Source organism: Lissotriton vulgaris, chromosome 7 (genome assembly GCF_964263255.1).
Source record: "Lissotriton vulgaris chromosome 7, aLisVul1.2, whole genome shotgun sequence".
In the NCBI taxonomy this organism is placed as follows: domain Eukaryota; kingdom Metazoa; phylum Chordata; class Amphibia; order Caudata; family Salamandridae; genus Lissotriton; species Lissotriton vulgaris.
The window spans coordinates 933373355-933394729 of NC_141695.1; the positions used below are offsets into that span (position 1 = coordinate 933373355).

The 21375-nt window shown below is 47.2% G+C and overlaps 1 protein-coding gene across 2 annotated transcripts in view; it reads left to right on the plus strand.

Annotated features, from left to right (window-relative positions):
* The window catches only part of HDAC3 (histone deacetylase 3), a 277173-nt gene that overhangs the window by 185499 nt on the left and 70299 nt on the right, over positions 1-21375 (plus strand). For both annotated transcript variants that reach the window (XM_086931362.1, XM_086931363.1), the window contains 3 exons: positions 2670-2759; positions 2927-2985; positions 3803-3882. In XM_086931362.1, the coding sequence (XP_086787488.1) occupies positions 2670-2759; positions 2927-2985; positions 3803-3882 (229 nt within the window). The remainder of the gene's footprint in view (positions 1-2669; positions 2760-2926; positions 2986-3802; positions 3883-21375) is intronic.

Below are 21375 nucleotides of genomic sequence, written 5' to 3' on the forward strand. Positions count from 1 at the left end.
ACATCGATTTGGCCGAGATGAGGGCAGATGCTGCTAAGGCCTTCGACCGGGTGTGTTGGGGGTACCTTTGGGGGGTCCTTAAGGGTATGGGACCTATCTTTGTGCAGACACTAAGGAATTTTTATTGAGGAGCATCCGCGAAGATGCTCCTGAATGGCTCCCTGACCCCCAGGTTTGATATCCAGAGAGGGACCAGACAGGGATGTCCCTTATCCCCTTTCCTATTCAACATTTACATTGAGCCCCTAGCACAAACTATTAGGTTGGATGATACTATCAGGCCGTTTAAATCACAAAACTATCAGTGTAAAATAGCATTGTATGCTGACAATGTTATAGTGTACACTAGTAATCCTGAGACATCCATTCCAAGGCTTGAAAGCCTGCTAGAGGAGTTTGGCTTGATTTCAGGTTCTCGCCAATTCGCCGAAAACTGAAGTCATGTGTAGGGACACCGATTACAAAGGCGGCCCCACCAGCAAAGAATTCAGGTATCTTGGTATAAAAACTGTTAAGGACTGAATAAAATACCTCTGATAAATCTGCGGAAAATTGAAAAGGAAATTGACTACCTCTTCGCCAGATGGAGTAACCTCCCTTTGACGATCTATGGAAAGGTCAATCTGGTGAAGATGAGTGTCTTACCCAAGCTGACGTACTTATTTATTGCAGTTCCCTTAATTTTTCCCCATTAGAACATAAGTAAGATCCAGTGGAAAATCGGGAGCTTCATATGGGGACATAAAAGTACTAGGATGTCCTGGAAAAAACTAAGAACAACATTTTTAAAAGGTGGGTTGGCTCTTCCAGATATCAATTGGTACCTAACAGCCTTCCAATTTAAGGACATAAAGATGCTGCTTTCTATTCCAGAGGAACGACGTGGGCAGGCTTTTGGGCGCAATGGCTGAGGGTGGCAGTGGTCAAGGAGGGTTGCTATACAAGTTTGGGACCCCAAGGTACTTCAAACCTGTCCGTCTTAAGGTTCTTAAGGCTGCCTTGACGACATGGTATAAAGTGAGACGCAAATGAGGCATAAGATATTTCTCTGACTTTGCCCCTATTTGGGATTTCCCGGGGACCCCTCTTTGTCAGAGTGATAACTTGGCAATTCCGATTAAGAGAGCTGGTTTGGTGAAATGGTCGGATCTGGTGGACACAGATCGGATTCTTCCATGGGAGATCTTACGAGCTAAGATAGGCCCAACTTTTTCTAGGTTTAAGTTTCTTCAACTTAGATCATGGTATGAGGCAGAAGTAGGCGAAATTATAGGGAGCTGGGAACTCGAGCGGTTATTGCAAGATGCTCAGTCAAAAAAGAAAGAAATATCTTTGTGGTACACAAGGTTTCTCGAAGCAGAAGAATTGGAGATTCCTCTCCAAACATTGGTTTGGAACCAAACATCACTTGTCCACGATATTGAAGACTTTTTTGAGCCATCCCTTAAACTATTTTATAAATATAACAAGCCTGCTAGTTTAAAGAAAAATCACTTTTTTGTGCTCAACAGACCCTATTTTACCCCAGCCAAGATAGCCAAGTTTGCTCCGTTGCCCCCCTCCTCCCCCCCCCACCCTCCCCAAATGCCCCCGATGTAAATTATCCAACGCGGATGATATTCACATCTTCATTGAATGTCCGGGGTTAAGATCTTTTTGGAAAAATGTGGAGGATTCTTTATCATCCATTCTTGAAATTGATATCGAGATTGATCTCCACTTGGTGATTTTTGGCGATAATATTCTTATAAATGGGGCGCTATCACAGATTCATAAGGGGCTGCTGTTATACCTCATACTGTTAGCCAGGAGGGAGATCTGTATAAGGTGGAAGTATTCGATCCACCGAATAGAGAGGGTTGGCTCAAAGCTGTGTTTGGTATGGCACGTTTAGAACAAGATGGCAGTGAGGAAAATCTGCATAATATTTGACATCCTCTGTTAAGCTGGGGAAAGCGCTTAGGATTGTTAACCTTTTAACTGATGGTCTCCCACCCCGGTCCTATGATTACACCAAGCCTCAATCACGTGAGGCAGGTCGGCTTGGCCTAGATAAACGCAGTTAGCCGAGAGGCGCCCAGAAGCAAAATAAGACAGCTTGTTAAATCTGCTGATTTCTTTTAGTGAGATGAGGACAAAAATAAAATCTGCTTGGGAGTTCTAAACAGGGCATCCTGTTACTTGATTACCACAGACTTGTGTACTAGCTGCATGCCCTCATTTGCTTAAACACTCCATTCTCCTCTTGATTTCGAGGCATTGTCTGGCATTGGTTAGGTCAATTGTACATACACATTTTTGTTGCCCGTGATCCTTTATTTATTTCTTCCTACTTTATTACAGCAGGTACACTTGTTGTGCTGGACAAGTTCACGAAAGAATAAACCGCAAAATTTGACATTTACATTCCTTTTTCTTGTGATTAATAATGGAGCTGTAGACTGGTTCAGCTTAATAAACTGATAATTTGCTGCATTGCATGGCTGTCCAACTTTAAATTATCTATTCAGTTGTTTAAAATCAGAATGTGAGTTATTTTACTGTTGTTGAATATTGGTGTTCTCAGCATTAGAAAATGTCAGTATTCTGTGGGAGATGACCTAAAAGTTAGGATATAGCCAGTGACCTCCATACACGATGTGTTAACATTGTTCATTGGTTTGTTCTAGAGAGTGTGTACAGTATGTGAAGAGCTTTAACATACCTCTACTGGTACTTGGAGGAGGCGGGTACACAGTGCGTAATGTCGCCCGTTGCTGGTAAGTTGTGGATGCAAGGAATAAGTGGATTGTCTTTTCTGTGTGAAGAATGTCCTGAGCACTTTGTTCCTCTGCTTTACCTGCGGCAGGCACAAGGTAACTTAATTGTAAGCTTCATTGCAGTATCAAAAGCCTGTGTGCATTTCATACATTTCCTTGTGTTTCAGGACTTATGAAACATCCCTGCTGGTGGATGAGACAATCAGCGAAGAGCTTCCTTATAGTGGTTTGTGCCTTGACTTACTATTAATTTGGTATTTGCTTCTTTGGGATTGTCTTTGCTTATGACAGTGCCAGAATTAGGTCCCGTATTAGAGCAAGAAAGGAAAATAACTAGGCTTCCGAGGCAAATTTCAAAGGCCACCTGCTCATCAGTCATTTATTTATTTGTAATAATTGTGGTGCCAGTGTCTTTAAAAATCTGCACCAGTTAATGGCCATTTTTTTGCATTTTGTCTCTCCCAGATAGGAAAGTTCTTATATTTCTTACCTATTCTAACTTGCCAGTGCACCTAAAATCTTGACCTGCAGAAGCCTCGGCTATCTGGTATAGCACTAATGTAATTCATTTGGCATGAATTCCTTTCTGCAATTTGTGCAAGTGTTCCTTAATCGAGACAGATAGATAACTTTGTTTTCCGTTTTAGTTTCTTTGCACTAAAAAGGTGGTATTTAGTAGTTATCACTACTTGTTTTATTCAGTTGCAGATAACTGCTAAAAATGACCTTTTTGTGACAGGGCTCACGAAACTTTTTCTTTCCTGTGGTGCAAAGACTTTGTTACGTTAGTAAACCGTACCAATGAATTCTGTTTTTGCATTCCCCTCTTTAACTCCAGTATATACTTCATCTTTTTAGTATGCACAGCATAAACTGGTTACTTTCCATTATGTCTATTTTTTTTTTGCCTGGTTAAGTTTGTAAACAAGACTGTGAAGTAGCCTGTATTTTTCTTCATGTCTGTCTCTGCGGGAGAACAAGTTCTATGTCATTATTACAGCTTAAATAGTCATTAACTATCCATTTGACTTTTTGTCTTACAGAATACTTTGAATACTTCGCTCCAGATTTTACTCTCCATCCAGATGTCAGCACACGGATTGAGAATCAGAACTCCAGACAGGTGATGCTTCCTCAAATGTGTGTGTTCAGTACTATCTTTATGATTTACATGTCACACAGATGGTCTTCTCCATTGTAACCTTCATATGTTTGCAAACAACTTGCATTTTAGTAATTTATAAATGAGCATTATCTTGGGAGATAAATGCAAAATAAGTATAAACTCCTTGTTGAGGTTTGATACCATGTGTAATGTATTCATGAAGTGTTCTTTTTATTTTGCTGACAGCACTTTGCATTCTATATTTATTTTTTTTGGTGATTTTAGAACACACCAACAGTCCTCCACTTCAGGGCACGTGCATACTACTGAGTAATAAGGTAGCTGGTACAGTTGAGTAGGTGAATGCCACTCTACTGAAATATGATAATGGTATCTGATAGAGACTACTAACCGCAGATTCCTTTACGTAGAATTATCCCCAGGCGTGAGACTGGATCCAGAAAATTATTTGCCACAGCATCACTGCGCGCTGGGGGGGCACCACGTGACTCCGCCCTGACGTCGTCCGCGGACGTGACGTCAGCGAGGTCACATAAGCCCCACCCGGGCGCGCTGACGTCCGTTTTTCCTCTTTTCCGCGTGCAACGCGGATCCGGATCGTGTCCTGGCCTATTTGTTATGTTATGTTATAATTTGGTAAAGCGCAAACAGCTGCCCCAGCAAAGAGGCGTCCCGGCGCTAAAGAACCACAGACCCTGACCTGAGAATCAGAAGCGTGGGGATAGAGGAGACCTAGAGAGAGGGGAACAGGTGAGTCTTAATGGCCTTCCGGAAGGTGGACCCATTTTCCAAAGAACGGATGTTTAACGGCAGAGCGTTCCAAAGCTTGGCTCCCAGGACCTTGAAGGAGCGACCGCCAATGCGGCAGAGCTTTGTGCGGAGAACGCTCAGTAGGTACTGGCCTGGGGAGCGCAGGCCGAGGTACATATGGTGTAAGGAGAGGTCGCAACAGTTTAGGGCTTCCGAGTTTAAGGATTTTGAAGGTCATAATGAGGGTTTTGAACTGGATTCTGGAGTCGATAGGTAGCCAGTGCAATTTACGAATAGTGGCTCTGGCCGAGCATCTGCGGGGAAGGCCAACTAAGGCTCTTGCCGCAGAATTCTGCACGCGTTGCAGTCGTGCTATCTCTCCTTTGTTGGCGCCAAGAAGAAGAACATTGGCGTAGTCCAAGCGGGAGAGGATTGTGGCTTGGATAATAAGTTGGCGGACCTTAGCGTCAAAAAAGCCAAGTATAGCGCTGAGACTCCTCAGCAGGCCGACACAGGTAGCAGCCACTTTTTTAGTGTGGGTCTGGTAGCTGAGTGAGGAGTCCATCCAGACTCCTAGATTTTTGACCAGGGATTTTGGAGGTGGGATGGTGCCTTGAGACGAGGGCCACCAGTGCTCATTCCAGTGGCTAGTGTTCTTTCCGAGGAGCAGCACCTCCGTCTTGCCCACATTAAGCTGCAGGCAGTTGTCCGTCATCCATTGGGCTACTGCAGCAAGACCATCCCTGAATCTTGAGGCCGAGATGGAAGGACCTTCCGTGAGAGTGATGGCCAGCTGCGTGTCGTCAGCGTACGACACCAGCGTTAGGTCCCACTCTTTAGCCACTACTACGAGTGGCAGTACGTAAAGATTAAAAAAGGATGGGCTCAGTGCAGAGCCCTGCGGGACTCCCTGTCCAATGGGATGGGGCTTTGATAAAAATGGGGGAGCTGAGACCCGGAAGGATCTGTCCTTCAAGAAGGAACAGAACCATTTCAGGGCAAGACCGGAGATCCCTACTGTCTCCAGACGATTGAGTAGGATGTTATGGGATACCGTGTCAAAGGCTGCGCTGAGGTCAAGAAGAATCAGCGCAGCACTCTGACCGGCATCGAGGATCGTCCGGAGATGTTCAGTTGTAGCCAGGAGGGCAGACTCAGTGCTGTGGCCCGGTCTGAACCCGTTTTGGGATGGGTCCAGGATGTTGTTTTGGTCCATGTGTTGGGACAGGACGTTGTTTGCATGGGCCTCTGCAAGTTTGGACAGCCATGGGAGCAGTGAGATGCGTCGGAAATTTTCCGGTTTGGAAGGGTCAAGGGTGGGTTTCTTGGTAATAGGTGAAACCCATGCTTGTTTCCAGGCTGTCGGGACACTAGCTGATGAGAAGGAGAGATTGAGTATGGAGGCCAGAGAGGCAGAAAAAAATCGAGTGATTCCATAAATTGGGTAGGCCTCATGGGGTCTGCTGGGGAGCCCGATTTAACTTTCCTACATAGTTTGGTGAGGTCATCATATGAGATTTCTGGTATGTGTGCCATGATGGTGCCATTGGTAGTGGGATTGGTAGGGTTGGTCGGATTGGGGGAGTGCTGAGAGAAGGATCTGTATATCCTTGGTACTTTCTCTACAAAGAACGTAGCAAGGTCCTCCCATTGCTGCACAGAGGAGATGCTGGAAGAAAGAGATCTGCTACTCTGCAGTTCTTGTACCAGTTTGAAGACAATTTTAGCAGGATTCGAGCTCGAGTTGATTTCTTCTGCGTAGAAAGAGGCGCGTGCGGCGCAGATGGCTTTGTGGTAGAGTTTTTGTTTGGAAAGGTAGATGACTTTGTCCCCATTATTGTATTCCCTTCTCCAGAGACACTCGGCTTTTTTGCAGTATTTACGCATGGATTTAAGGGTGTCGTTGTACCATGGGTTGGAGGGGGAGCTGCGCCCTTTAGTCCATTTGGCTGGGATGAGAGCATCTAGTCCTCTAATAATCCAGTCATAGGTCATATTGATGTCCTGGTTAGCCTCACGATGGAATTCTCCGAGGGTGACGTGTAGGTCACTGGTAGAGAGTTTGTGCCAAGGTCTCTTTAAACGGCGGGTTGGTTCGGTTTTGTACGATGCTTCATTGACTAACATGGTCAATTTAATAAGATAGTGGTCTGTCCATCCCATAGGTTTGGGCACCTCTGTCTTAACCTCCTGGATGTTTGTAAAAACCGGATCTAGGATATGCCCAGCCGAGTGCGTGGGGGCTTGGATTAGAGAGTTGAGTTGTAAGGCAGCAAAGTCGGCCAGCAGGTTTTTGATGGTGGGGTCATGTAACAGATCAAAATGGAGATTAAGGTCGCCTAGTATGGTGAAGCTGGCAGACTTCGTCACTAAAGAGTTTGCCACCTCAAGGAGAGCTTCGATAAATTTGGAAGCAGGTCCGGGTGAACGATAGATGTAGAGGCCTGACAGGGCAAAGTGAGGACTGGTTGTTATTTTGAAACGGGCACTTTCACAGCCCGGAATTTGTTCCTTGGTGAAAGAGCAAGTGAATTGCTTTTTGTAGATGACTGCGAGACCTCCACCTCTTGCGTCTCTATTTAGGGTCATCATTAGATAGTTGTCTGGTAGCGTGAGGTTAGGTATAGCAGACATCCCGTCGCGTAACCAGGTTTCACATAGGAAGAGGATGTCAGGATTCTCATCAAGTATGAGGGTGTTAACCTCAAGGTGATGTTTAGCGAGAGACCTGACTTTGAGTTGGAGGATGGGGAGAGGGGTAAATTTGGGCGAGCCTCGCTTCTGCCGAGGAAGGCGGGGGTTAGGTGTAGTAAAGTGGCAAGACTTACATTGAAGGCATGTGTGGCCAAGGTTGCCTGATGTGTCCACACAGCTCCGTCCAGGGTTCAGGGCAATGAGGATTTCTCTATCATATTGATGGAGTTCCCGTAGAGCTCGACCAGGGGGACTGGCGAGAGGCGATGACGGGCGTAGACGGGCTTGCCTTAGGCGCGCAAACGGCGCGCCCGCTGCGCGTCCAGTGAATGCACATATTATCTAGGGGGAGGAAGGCGGGGGCGTGGCCTCGAAGTAGGCGTGGCCTCGCAGCTCGCCGGCAATGGCGGCAGGAATTGTTTGTTTTTCTCGAGTCCGTGGCAGCGCTAGATCCGCTGCATGGTGAGTTTAGGATCAGGCTGTAGAGTCCTGAGTGGTGCCAGGAAATGAAGTAAGTAATTTAAAAATACAACAAATTTTGTGACACTCAAGTTTTTAAAAATGCAAGTCGCGCTCCCGGCTTCCGCCTCAGGAGAGAAAGTGGATCTGATGTAGGTGCTCGCAATCATCGTCTTTATACAGTCTGGGCGGGGGGGGCGTGGCCTCGAAGTGTGCGTGGCCTCGCGGCTCGCCGGCAATGGCGGCAGGAATTGTTTGTTTTTCTGGAGTCCGCGGCAGCGCTAGATCCGCTGTGCGGTGAGTTTAGGATCAGGCTGTAGAGTCCTGAGTGGTGCCAGGAAATGAAGTAAGTGATTTAAAAATACAACAAATTTTGCGACACACAAGTTTTAAAAAATACAAGTCGCGCTCCCGGCTTCCGCCTCAGGAGAGAAAGGCCTTCTTTTCACGCTTTGCTTTAAGGAACAGTGTAAGAATGCCTTCGGGCTTCAAGACGTGTACTTCTTGTGCAGGTCAGATGTCTGCAACTGACCCTCACCCTATCTGTATGTGGTGTTTGGGCGAGCACCATGCCTCTACGGACTGCAACGCTTGTCAGCACCTCAAACCGAAGTCCCGGCGGGAGCACCAGATGAAATTGCTGTCGGCCTGCTTGTCCAGGTCGGTGTCGTCCAAGCGTCCGTCCTCCACTTCAGAAGCCCGGAGCTGACGATTCCGACTGCGACATCACCCTTCGCCACGGCCCCATGTGCGTCGCTCGCCCGCTGGTAGGTCATGTAGCTTGTCTTCGAGGCCTTGTCCTCGTTTGGCAGAGGGCGCGGGTTCCCCTCGGGACGTGCGCCCTCTCCACCCTACCTGCCGTTTCCTGGCGTCGGGTCGACTAGGGCCCAAATGAAGGCCTACGCTATGGCTCTGCAAACTTCTTTGGCCCCCTCCTCCTCCTCAGACGTTCGCAGATCCCTAGCCTTGCGAGGGGACTTCCGCAGAGTCGCCGACGAGTTCACCTTCAGGTTGTGGGGGTGTGGTGTTGTCGAGATGTGGCCCTATGGGGTTCCCCTCTTCGAACCATGGATTCCCTGCCTCGCTGCAAATCCTTGCAGGGTTCCCTGCGGTGTCCCAGGGTTCGTCCCCAAGTCCTCCTTGGTCCTCTGGGCAGGCGGCCGCCTCGCCAGCAGCCGAGCCTACGCCTTTTCGGCGCCAGAGGCTTTCCTCCCTGCCCTGGTGGTGCCGGGGTGGAAGCCGGGACCTGGGGTGCTTTTCCAAGTCCCTCTTGGTCCTCTACGCAGGGGGATGCCTCGTCTTATGTCTAGCCGGCCGAACCGGCTCAAACCCCCCCCCCCCCCACATTCTCCTAGGGAGCACGTGGTGGTGGAGGTCGACTCAGCGCCGCCAATGTCCACTCCGGTGCCGTGCTGGCGGCGGGTCCTCGACTCGTCTCCAGAGGTTCCTTCCTCTCTGGAAGTTTGTCATCTCCTGGTCTCTTCTTCTCCAGAGACGAGACACACGTCGTTGCTTTTTCACCGGCGTCTTCTAGGGAGGGCTCCTCGCCGTCCCCGTTACCTCAACCCTCGGACACTCTCTTCCGCAGCTCGCGGTTGGTTGCTCTGCCAGCTTCTCCGCCTTCCCCGGAAGTCCCTCATTCCCTCGTCTGTGGATCCTCCGCTATTCAGAGGCTGGGCTATGCCTCAGCCCTTAGCTCTTTACAGGGGATGCGACTCTCCTTGCTGTTGTTGTCTTGGGGTAATTGTTGCTACTCTTCTGTTCTGGATTTGTTGTCCTTCACTGTTTATACATTGTGGTTGCAGGCTTCTTTCGTCTGCTGTGACATTTTTCACATGCTTTTTCTGCCTCCAGGGAGGATGTCATTTTGCTTGCAAGGTTGCCGTGCACTGGCTGTGCTCTGCTCTTCCCTTCCATTACTTTCAGTGTCACAGTGCCTGGCACTTCCCCGTATGGTGCTGTTCCTCACCATTAGTTTCTTCCCTTTCTATTTCTCTGATTTTTTTCGCACGCTGTTCCCATATTCTCACAGTTTTTGTTTATGATGGCTCCGCGTTGTGGCGCGGAAAAGTTCTCCAAAGAAAACTGAAGTCAGCACGCCGGGGTGGGGCTTATGTGACCTCGCTGACGTCCCTTCCGCAGACAACATCAGGGCGGAGTCACGTGGTGCAGCCCCCAGCGCGATGCTGTGGCAAAGAATTTTCCGGGTCCAGTCTCCCGCCTGGGGATGATTCTACATTAAGGAATCTGCGGCTAGAATAGTTTCTACCAGATACATAGTTACCGAAGGTAAGTAAATTGTACTGCTGGCAAGCTAACCAACAGACTGAAGCATGATTTAGCCTCCATTGTTGCATTGATAAGAGTAGGTCATTGGCAATTCAAGCATTATGGGGTGTCATGCAGGCCCATTCTAAGAAGGTGCTGAATTGTTCAAAGTAGGAACAGGACACTGAGCAGACCTTCTGCATTGCTTTGTTCAAGTATGTTGCCCCTTTCCAGTGGAAACCTAGCAAATGAAAACTCACCCGGTGAACCCGGACAAGGCGAAATGCAGACTCTATATCCTCTTTAACCATGAGGGCCCCTTGTCCTTCAGCTGTTAGCAGATAAATGGCGTCGTCCACCGTGGCGTAACCCACTGAGCATGCCGCTGGACTGATCCCATAATTTACTGATGTGCCTTCAGAGAAAGGAAGGTTATGGATGAGCCTGAACTGGCCTATTTCTTTATTTTATACAACCCCCAGGGGCGTTCTCACTAGCCCCTAGGGCATAGGGGAAGGTAGGGGGCCCGATCCTTCCGAGCCTCCTCTCCTTTTAAATTTTTTGCTGCACCACTTCGGGGTGTTCCAGGGCAGATTTCAGGTTCTTCACCCTGCCCCTGGGCATTGGGCTTTCAAATGGAATTCTAAATCCTTCCACAAAACCCTTCACCAATAGGGCTTCATCTCTCTTGTGATATCTGTTGGCTAGCCTCCTGAGCTGGTGTATGTTGATGGGGATCTGGCTAGCTTGAAACAACTGCATCTTATCACAGCCTCTGTGTCCCTGCTAGTGCTGCTGCTTCTTTTCTTTTTTCTCCCCACAGTGTTTGCCGTGCCTGCATCCTGACACTGAGTGCCTCCCCCCGCATCCTGAGCATAAGTGCTGAAATTTGCACAACAGTTTTGTATTTCCAACAAATTGCTGCTGGCCTGCTCGGGGTTTCCTGCTATTGTGTGATTTAGGTCTGTAGTATGCCTTGTGCTCCCCCTTAAACTTATGAAAGGACTGCTCGCCCTGTCCTCACTTCCTTCGCTACAGTCATTTTGTGGACGAACCCCGACACATCCTCCTCATTTTATTCCATTTCAGTGTGTCTTCATTTTCCATCTAAAACCCTTATCGTATTCCAACCAGGCATCCCCTTGGAATTGCCTGTGTGCCCTGTGGATGTTGGCTGCATACAGCCAGAGATCTGCAGCACATTGTAGAAACTTCTCTACAATAATGCATTCTGTATGCATGCAACCAATTGTCAAAATTTCTCTCTTTTCCCCTCCCTTCTCCTCTCCCTCCTATCTTCCTCTTATGGTTGCACACGTTTCAGTCCAACCTGTCTAACTGTATTTCCAGTGATGAAAAAATGTTGATAAATTCCTTCCCCCAAATTATTTCTTTTACTGCTAGCGGAATTAGGCTTGCCAACCCAGTCGCTTTAGTGGTAATTGACCGCTGTCCTGGAGACAGCCTTGCAAATGCATCTGGAGCTTGCCCCATCCGTACCGGTTTGCCTGCCCTGTTTGTGTTGCCCTAGGCTGCTAGGGGAGACACTAGCGCCCTCCACCCCACTGCCATGCCACGTAGCTTGGACGTTTGCCAGCCCTGCTGACTTCCCCATCTTGGCCATCGCCTAGTCACAAAGTCTTCCAGGTCATTCAGGGAAACATAGTCCTCGTCAAAATGAACTACATGACTGCCATGTAATACTTGAAGAAACAAAGCAGCACATATTCCTCCTCAACTCTAAGTTCTATTGCAGGGAATCTGGCATTGGGGCATCTGCCATGTTATAGAACTTCTCACAAAACATCTTCCAGCAGTGAACAACTACCTTGCAGACCTATGGGGCAGGACGCATTAACAAATTCACATAAGTGGAAACTTTTGACGTTGGGGCACCCTGCAAATGTATCCATACGCAACACCCAAAAATGCAAATGGCCAAACCTCGCCTCCAGGTACCAAACTCCCATAGTCTATGTTCAATGTACTATGGATTAATTGGTCAGGGACCTTTGTCTGTACTTTTCCTCCTCTTCCGGTGTGTGGTGGGGAAAATGAGACCAACATCCCTCACGCTAATCCTGGTTGTTCCCACTTAGAGCAAGTAGCCCTGTTACTCCATGCTCCTGTCGATGTCCATCAGCCCCCAATAGAAGCTCCCACTTAGTCTGGACCTTTTCACATGAAGATAAGGCAAGATCACACACCCAGACAACAGACAGTTCAACCTAGCGATCTGGCACTTGCTGTCTTAGAATTTGGATACCTAAATTTCACCCAGGCTCACTACGCCTGCAATGTGGAAAAAGGTTATACACTATTGCTTTTTCAAAGACCATGACCCCTTAAAGCCAAACATTCAGAACATCACTTGCTATGTTTTATTCCCGCAATAACACAAAAAGATATTGGACGCAATGCTGTACATTGTCAAACCTACATCTCCAGTACAGAAATATGGGCCCTAAATACATCGTTTCTTTTTGCTCACCATGTCATTCCAGTTTGGAACAGTACTGACACTGCTCTCCATGAGAATAGATGCAAAAGAAGTGAATGTAACTGCACACCTTACTTTTTCAATATAGAACTTAATGGTTACCAGTAATCTAATGTTTGTTCTGTGTGCGTGCTACCGATGGGTAGAGTGATTAGACCCCTATCACTCAAAATGTGTGAAATCATAAAGGAGGCTCTGGACTACCAAAGTCTAAACACGGTGCACAGCTTAACGGACAACAATCTGTCGTCTCCACATTTATGTATACACAATTTTTGAGACAGTAAACCAAATTAATTCAACTGTTGGTTCGTAACCATATTCTTTTTATATATGAACATTTCTAAAGAGAAAAATAACATGAACATAGTCATAAATGGTAAATCAATTGAACAAAAATTATCTAATGTATTTCATAAAGTTTTTGAGTTCCGCTACATGACGAAAAACCAAGGTAAATGCTAATTAAAGTAAAAGAAAGTCCCAATGCATATCGGGTTCCAACAAATAAACCCTTCGTCAGGGGAAGTTAAACAATATTCAAAATCTAGAAAAATCATCCATTTTTATCTTCCGCAGGAAACCTACAACACATAAGGTTGCATCTATCCGCTCTGAGCTCTATCTGGTAAAAAACTGAAACCTTCATCTGTTACAGGATTTACAGTTAGAATTTGCACTCACCGAAAATTGAAACGTACAGAACGAGATAAAGAAAAAGATGAAAAAAAGAACGGTTAAATAGTGTGTGGAAAAAGCCCAAAGGGTGAATGGTAATGGTATATTCCATGCGCAAAAAACTCGTTGTGCCAAATGATAGTGGGTGGTCATAATGCATTATCACAATACACAGAGGCACAAATTGGATGGAATGCTGAACTGTCAAACATTCACTCGCCCCTCCCCCCTATTCCCCCCCCCCCCCCCCCCCCCGCTCCCCATATAAAGATTTGGGCCTTAATCCATACCCTGAGCGTACAAACCACTATGCTTAAACCTAGCCGCCGTTGCAGCCTATATGCAAAATAATGAACCGTTATTCCTATTTAGGATCCCAGTAGTTAAGGCGCAAACATGGTGGGTCTTAAGATTGTCACACCTCCCAGAATACCTCCTGCCCCCATATAAAACTTTTATGTAGTCGTCACAAGGCACATTGGCCCAACCTTTAACCTCTTCCATGCTCATGATGAGCCCAGCTCATCATGAGTCACAGTGGAGCTGTGCTCATGACTAGTTGAGCTCGTCATAGCGGTCGCGGTCCGCCCACGAGCGATTGATTCTCCGCCTGTGCGGGCGAATTAATCAGTGGGCAGAGTCGTGACTAGCCCAGCTCGTCATGAGCACAGCTCCATTGTGAGTCATGACATGCTGAGCTCGTCACGAGCGCCGTGGCCCCTCTCCCCACTCCCTGGGGTAATTAACCCCGGCAGCGAAGGGGTTAAACCTTTACACTCATGCCCCTCTCATTTATTTTCCTAGAAGGTGACCTTTCTGGTGAACATTACTTCCCTCAGACCCATTAGTGAGCTGCAAGCACTTACTTCACAAAAACCTTTCATTTTCACCTTAATCACACTATATGGCTCCCAGTCTTATTTCCACATCCAAATTCATTACTGGAAAGAACTCTGTACATGTTAGATGTCAAAAGAACTCTTATAAATTGATACGACCCGACCAAGCCCTTTCACATGTCTGATTAGCTTTTTGTAGCATTTGTCACTCCTTGCAAGGGCCATCGCCTCTCATAGCAAAATGGATAGTTAAATGCATCCATGTTTGCTACCACGCACCTAAGAGTCCTACCTACTCTGCCCAGGGTGCACTCCACCCGTAACAAAGGTTTGTTCCAGACATGAGCATCATCCGCACTGTAGCCACCGCTTATGGAGGGTACTGCTTTTTAGCTTGTGCCGAACATGAGTATCTACAAAAACATATGCTATAAAAGCAAAATTTGTACATATCTTGTAAGCATCATTTTGTAGCGTATAGTGCTGTAGGTTTACTTGTGTTCATCCATTTGCCCAAAATCTTCTGTTGATTACGTATCTTTTTTTAATTACCTATTTGAAACTCCACAACACCTATGGTGCACTGTGCTACGCTTATTGAATACTCCCTACATTTTCTCACCTACACTGTAAAATACAATCTAAGACAGAACTAATGCCCAAATGCATTGTCCACTAATTAATAATTTAATTTAGTAATCAATCTCGCTCATACAAGTGGTTTCCCCCAATAGATAACAAAACCAAAACGCTTAATTCACTTGTGTAGAAACCTTCTTAACTTCAACTTTAACTAGACTGCGTGGCCCCTCTTCTGCCTTGTTTCTGCTAAGTTATATTTCATGCATGATGCAGTTTGTGATGCCTAGGCAAGGCGGTTGACCCGGCTGCTTACTGCTGTTCTAAGTTTCTTTTATTACTGCCCACATTGGAATTGTTTTTAAAGTATCTTTCTAATCAAGGTAGTTTGCTGAAATAGATCTTTCTTTAAGGGAACAAAGGTTTCCTCAGCTCACTCCTTAACCCATATCTTGCCGTTTTTAGACAATGGGAGAGATTCACACGCATCATGGAAGGGCAAGAAACTTACCCTCAAATATTTTTATCTGCATTACTTTTATCAGAGTAAGCAATAATTGCTAATATAAAACCTAATCATATACTGGGATGCATTATTGTATATTCCTGTGCATTACAGTATTGTTGTTTTGCACATATATGACAGGTTTCAAGATATTTAAATACACTTGACACATATATGACAGTGTATTGTATTAATATTTTAAAAGCAAATATGAATGGCATTTTGTGTTTTGGTTAGTTAGTCTGAAGCATCTACTAACTTTAAGGATGCTTGTTAATCTCCAAGGTTCTAGTAGGCCTAGAAGCAATGTTATTCAAGGTGGTTCTTTTGCACATTTCTGCAAAGCATAACTTAGTTTTCAAACCTGGCATTAGGAAACAACATTGTGATCAACAAGGATTATAGAAAGATCTGGTATACATTGTCAATTTGTAGACAAGAAAACGATACAACTAGTTGTAATGAGAAGAAATATGCATTTTTAAAAAGGAAACTCCAAATTTGCAGCACAGATTTCTATGCAGTTTGGTTGGAATGACAATACACGTAAATACAAAAATATAAAAGTGTTATAAGTGAATGGCAGACGAAGTACAAAAAAAATCCATTTGTTATTGCTAATGCATAAATATTATTATTGTAAAATTGTGCACAGTAGGCGTTTCTGGTCTCGTAAGTGCATGTATAAATGGGTGGATTGAAGTGATAGTTGCACATTTGCCAGATCCTTGTGATCTCTGAAATACCTTATTCCACAAGTCTGATCTAAATTGTACAGCTTCTTTTTGCTGCGTTAAGGACTAAGAAGGCAGAAATGTTTGTATGGGTAGGTTAAACCTGCTGGAGGCAGGAACACTAACAGCCTCCCCTCCTAAGGAGAGGTAACACATGGCATGGATGGCAGATTAAACTGTAAATTACTTTATTTATTAAGTTAACAACCCTAAGTGTCATTTGGTCACTGTTAGACCTGGCACCTTGGCGTGAGTCTCCATTTCACTTTTTGCTGATGTGCCTCAGATGTTTTGCTGGTGTTAGCTGCTCAGGGCACTGTGCCACTGCCAATCAGTGCCACAGTGCAAGTGCTCCCTATGAAAAGTGTACATGTAATTGATTTCCATGATTGGCTTATTGGGTTTACTATCAGTCTCCAGTAAAGTGCACCAGGAGTGCCAGGGATTGTAAATACCAATGCTGCTAGTTCGCCACCCACAGAAGCAGCCTTTTAAAATGTGTCTAAGGTCTGCCACTGCAGAACCTGCTTGCGGTCTGGTACTGTCATGCTGGCTGTGCAAGTGTACACACTTGCCAGCCTCTAAACCTTCCCTTTACTTATTGTGATTCACCCCTATGGTAGGCCCAAGGGCAGGGTGCATTGTAAGCATAAGGTAGGACAAGCCCTGATGTGTGTGTCATGTCCTAATAGTGAATTACAGCCATTTTAATGTTAAACTATTGTAAGGCTACCTGTTCTCATAGGCCAGAATGGGCTGCTGGAATTATTACACTCTATAATCCCAGTAGGCTCAGGGAACATGGTAGAAAGTCAAGTTTAGTATGCCTGAACTCAGAATAATAAAATACTTCTTTTAGTAAAGTTTATTTTAATATCCTTTGTTTGCAAATGCTTCTTTTAGAAAGTTAGCATTTGCATGCCTATCCATTTCAGCCCGCTTCTGCTATGATGTGTATCTGCTGTCTGGTTTCTGTGAGTGACAGGGCTGGGGGATTCCAGGGGGCAGTCTGGGCTGCCAGGTGGTGAATAGAGGGATTACCCCCAGTATAGGTGGGAGGAGTGCCCCTTGACTCTGAATAGGGCTGTGCTCTGTCACCACAATGCTGGCTCCAACCCCTGGAGAGCGTCTGATGTCCCTGCCCTGCTCCCTGAAAGAAGAAGCCAGAGTCTGCCAAACAAAGTGCTCCAGAGCTGAATTGGACTATGCAAAGGCCCCCCTGGCCTGAAAGAACAAAAGAAACTGTGTAAAAGAGCAGCTCTGCTCCTAAGAAACTAGATCCTGTTTTGACCACGAAGAACCTCTGCCCAACTAGAAGGACCAAGAGAAGCTGAAGAAGGAAAGACTGTCCCTGACCTGAAGTTCTGGCCTGCAGTGGTGCCTTGCTGAGGAAGGAGAAGAAAAAGACCAGAAAGTACTTTGTGATATTTGTGCCTAAAACGATCTCCAAGGGCTTGATCTTGAGCTAGCCCCCTGACCTGAGCCCCGGGACCATTGAGCTCATTCTACCTTTGCCCGTCTGCTGCTAAAGCTGTGTGCTTCCCTCCCGCCGGAGCTGTGACCTCTGGTGCCTCTCCCATTCCTAGGGCCGTGACACCCCGGAGCCTGGCTGCCCCTGCCCGCTGAGAGCCGCTAGAGTTCGAGCCGCTCTCTCCACGCTGTGCCGGGCCGCCCACTCACCTGTCACCTCGCCAGGTACTGGAGCGCATTGTGCGCCCCCTCACCCCTGCCGCCGGAGTTAGATCGGAGCGCAATCCATAGCCCCGGACGGCCCGTACGCTTGGAGCGTACCCGGCCACCCCGCTTTGCCCTCCAGCAAATGAATAGGCCGCGCAGCATCCTGAAGAGACCCCCATTAAGGTCCATACTGGAGGCCCTGTGCCGCGCCTGCCTGCCCGGAAGTGTCAAGCCACAACAGACCCGAAGGTACGCTGCATCCACCGACGCATATTGGGAAAGTACATCTCATCCCTCGTGAAGTACGCCGTGTGGACCTGAACGCCGCATAAAAATCAAGGTACTGTGTCATTCGAGCTCCGGCAGGAGTTTGCATCGGACTCGGGGTCTGCAACGTTTGTTTTCCCCGCATTACGTTAAACCACGAAAGAGTCGCACGGCCGTCCTGCGACTCGTACCCTTCAGTAAAGCCTGCCGCGCCGCACGCCCCGTACCGCGAGGCGCGTGAGCATCAGTAGGGATTTCTCGATCTCCCCGCACGGAGTACGCCAGAGCACTACGCAGCGCACAACTGTCTACGAACTGTGCCACGAGATCTGGATCCGCTTGAGTAGGTGTGGGACCGTGTTTTAACTAATGGACTTTGTAGAGTAAGCAGAAATCAAGAACTTTAAAAGAACTCTGTTCCAAAGGAAAGTACTGTGGCCTCATTTTCTAAAGTTATATTGGTCTTGTGATCAAACTTGCATAGTATCATATTTTTATATAAAGTACACGTATTTTTAATACAAATCTTACGCCTGGTGTCCACTTGTGGTGGGTCTGTGATTTTACTGTATATGGTCATAAATGCTTAACTCAACTAACGCCCTGAAGATTAGCCTTGTCTGCTCGCGCCACACTACCTAGAGGGTGAGCAAGGGGTTATTTTTAAAGAGTAGTTCCCTTACCCTGACTAGAGGAGAGGGTCCCTGTTTGTCACAAGAGCATACCTGTGCCAACCAGAGACCCCCAACTATAACAGTCACCCAGCCCTTTCCAGTAACAGATGGATTTGCACGTCTCCTCCATATTTGTTTTCCATTCCCATTTCCTATCATGACTCCAGATATGCAAGCATTGCTGACATGAATCCGAAGGTGCTGATGGAACGGTCTCTTAAGCTTCCCAACATTGGTTGACCATGCAACGCTCTTGATCCCGGTCACAGAAAGGTACCCGGATCGCTCATGGTGCTGCTCCAGGCGGTTGTCCTCCCGATCATCAGTGCACAAAGAAGAACTCAAAGTAGTTGAAGCAGTCTTCGACTTCTCTGCACCTGTCAAAATCTTCAAACCTGGCGCGGAAACGTCGGCACTCCAGGCCTACCTGCGCAGTGAAGCCTGCGCCAGGTTCGTCTCCGCCCCTCTCAGCTTCTCAGCACAACCCCTGCCCAAATCAAGACGTTTTGAGGCTATGCACCTCACATTTGGGCAGCTCAACCATTCTGGAGTGCCTTCGAGCCCCATGGGTATAGTAGGGACCCTAACTGGTTCTCCACCAACGGGCTTACCCTGGGCGCCAGTCATGCCCCTTGGATCAGTGCTGGATCAAGTGCAGCACCGTCCGTGAGACCTATCCCCGGCACCCACTCCAGTGCCATCACTACCAACGGCCCATTGTTCTACATGACTGATACAGAGCCACATTGATGTCACCTGATGCCTACTCGGGCCAGGCACAAGCTTTCCTAGTCAGAGCTAGTGCCTTTTTCATTTGACGGGACTGGAGAGGGTAACGCTTGGGAGGGGTCAGAGAAACCTTATGATTACCAGCATCCCCTAGATGACACAGGGGATACCTGGTATGAGGATCTGGCAGATGCCACTGGTTTGGACACCTCACTTGACACTTCCCTGGACTCTCCCCCTACCGTGGCTACGGAGCAGGTTACCTCTTTAACAGTGGGGGTGCAGAGGGTGACTGCAGGCCTGGGTCTTCATCTGTCCTCAGTGGCAGTCAAGACAAACTTCTTTACAGAAGTGCTTCAGCCCGGAGTTGCACCCTCCTCCCAATTAATAAAGCCCTTACAGCTGTCCTACTGGGGGCCTGGTCCAAGCGCTGCGCATGGGGTCCTGTGCACAAGACAAATGCCCGCCACCATATTCCCACATCCAGGTACCCCAATTTTCTCACCCAGCACTGTACCCCAGAGAACTTGGAGGTACAAGCCTCCACTTCCAGGATCAACCCCGGCGCGATCCCTACTTCTCCAAGAGGTTGGATACATTAGAAAAGAGGATTTTCTCTTCCACCAGCCTCGCAGTGTTATTGGTGAACACCACATGCCTTCTGGGCCAGTACCAGCACACTGTGTGGTATTGGGTTGTACAAGTGCTGTCTATGGTCTCAGAGGAGGCCCTTGCCATACTTTTCCCAGCTATTGCTGATGAGAGAGATGCATCAAAGTTAACCATTCCCTGTGGACTTAACACATTTCCAACGGGCAGAGCGATCTCATTGTTGGTGGCCTGAGGCTCCACACCTGGCTTTTCATGGTCTAAGCCACACTTGTGGACATGCCCTTTGATTGCTCTCTTCTTTTGACGAGAAGGCAGTTTCAGCGCTAGTGCTTCAAGGATAGCAGAGCTACAGCCAGGTCCTTGGGCCTATCCACAGCTCCTCTACAACACTAGTCCGCCTTTTACCCCTTACACCTACCGTGCCCTTTTCCACCCAGCCACCAAGGCAAGAGAGTTCCTGGCCCTAGCGTGGCTGTGGATGCGGTTCCCACGGAGGACATGGAACTGCCAGCCTCCCCCTCACATCAGCTGAGGCCTCAAAAAAAGTCTTTACTAGTGTACTATTGGGCTTCGCAGCTCATTCTAATAAATCAGTGGCTTCACGCCTCTTAAGTGGAACCAGCTTTCCGCATAGATAGGCATCTCCTGGAAGCCTTGGGAGTTATAGCAGTATTATATAGTAAATCAAGGGGGAATACTCTCACAGGTCTAACAGCACACACTGTCCAAGTCTGGTTTGCTGCACAAAGAGCGCTCGGCTGGGAGGGGGTCACAACAGCAGGCCACACCACTATAGGAAACCCGGCGATTAGGTCAACTACGTAACACTAAGGGGTTCAGACAGTGGGACCTGATAGGTATCTCAAAAGTGAGGGATCGATGGAAAAAGGGTGAGCCCATTAGTTCACTCAACTTCAAGCCATTTACGGGCTGGCACAGACTGAAACTTTCCGATACACACAGATCAGACACGCACTCATGGGGATTATTCCAGCAGGAACGCAACTGCCAGAGGCCTTATAACTAGAGGGCAGACTTCTAACGGACCACCTAAGCAAAGAACCCATTTGCCAAACTTACCGGAAAATAATAAAAAAGGAACCGGACTCCACAAAAGCCCTTAAGGAGCGTTGGCAGGCTGACGTGGGAGAACTGGATGAGATGGCAGGGGGCAGTTGCATCCTCAAGAGAGGTAGCAATATCCTCCAAACTAAAATTAGTACAACTAAAAATCCCCTACGCAGCTACTTCACGCGAATACTTCTGCACATACTAGGTCGGACAGACACACCACTTTGTCTGAGACAGTGTGGAGCTCCAGGCACATTCTGTGACGCACTCTGGGTCTGCTCGGAAATCATACCCTACTGGGAGGCGGTAATGTGCACAATTTCGCAGGATGGTGAAGCGTTGGTTCTGCCGGGACAGAAGAGATGTCTCCTAATTGTTTGGGAGCCTACAAATCTCAATCATATGGCTCAAATCTGATAGAGACCACTAGCCGCAGATTCCTTAACATAGAATT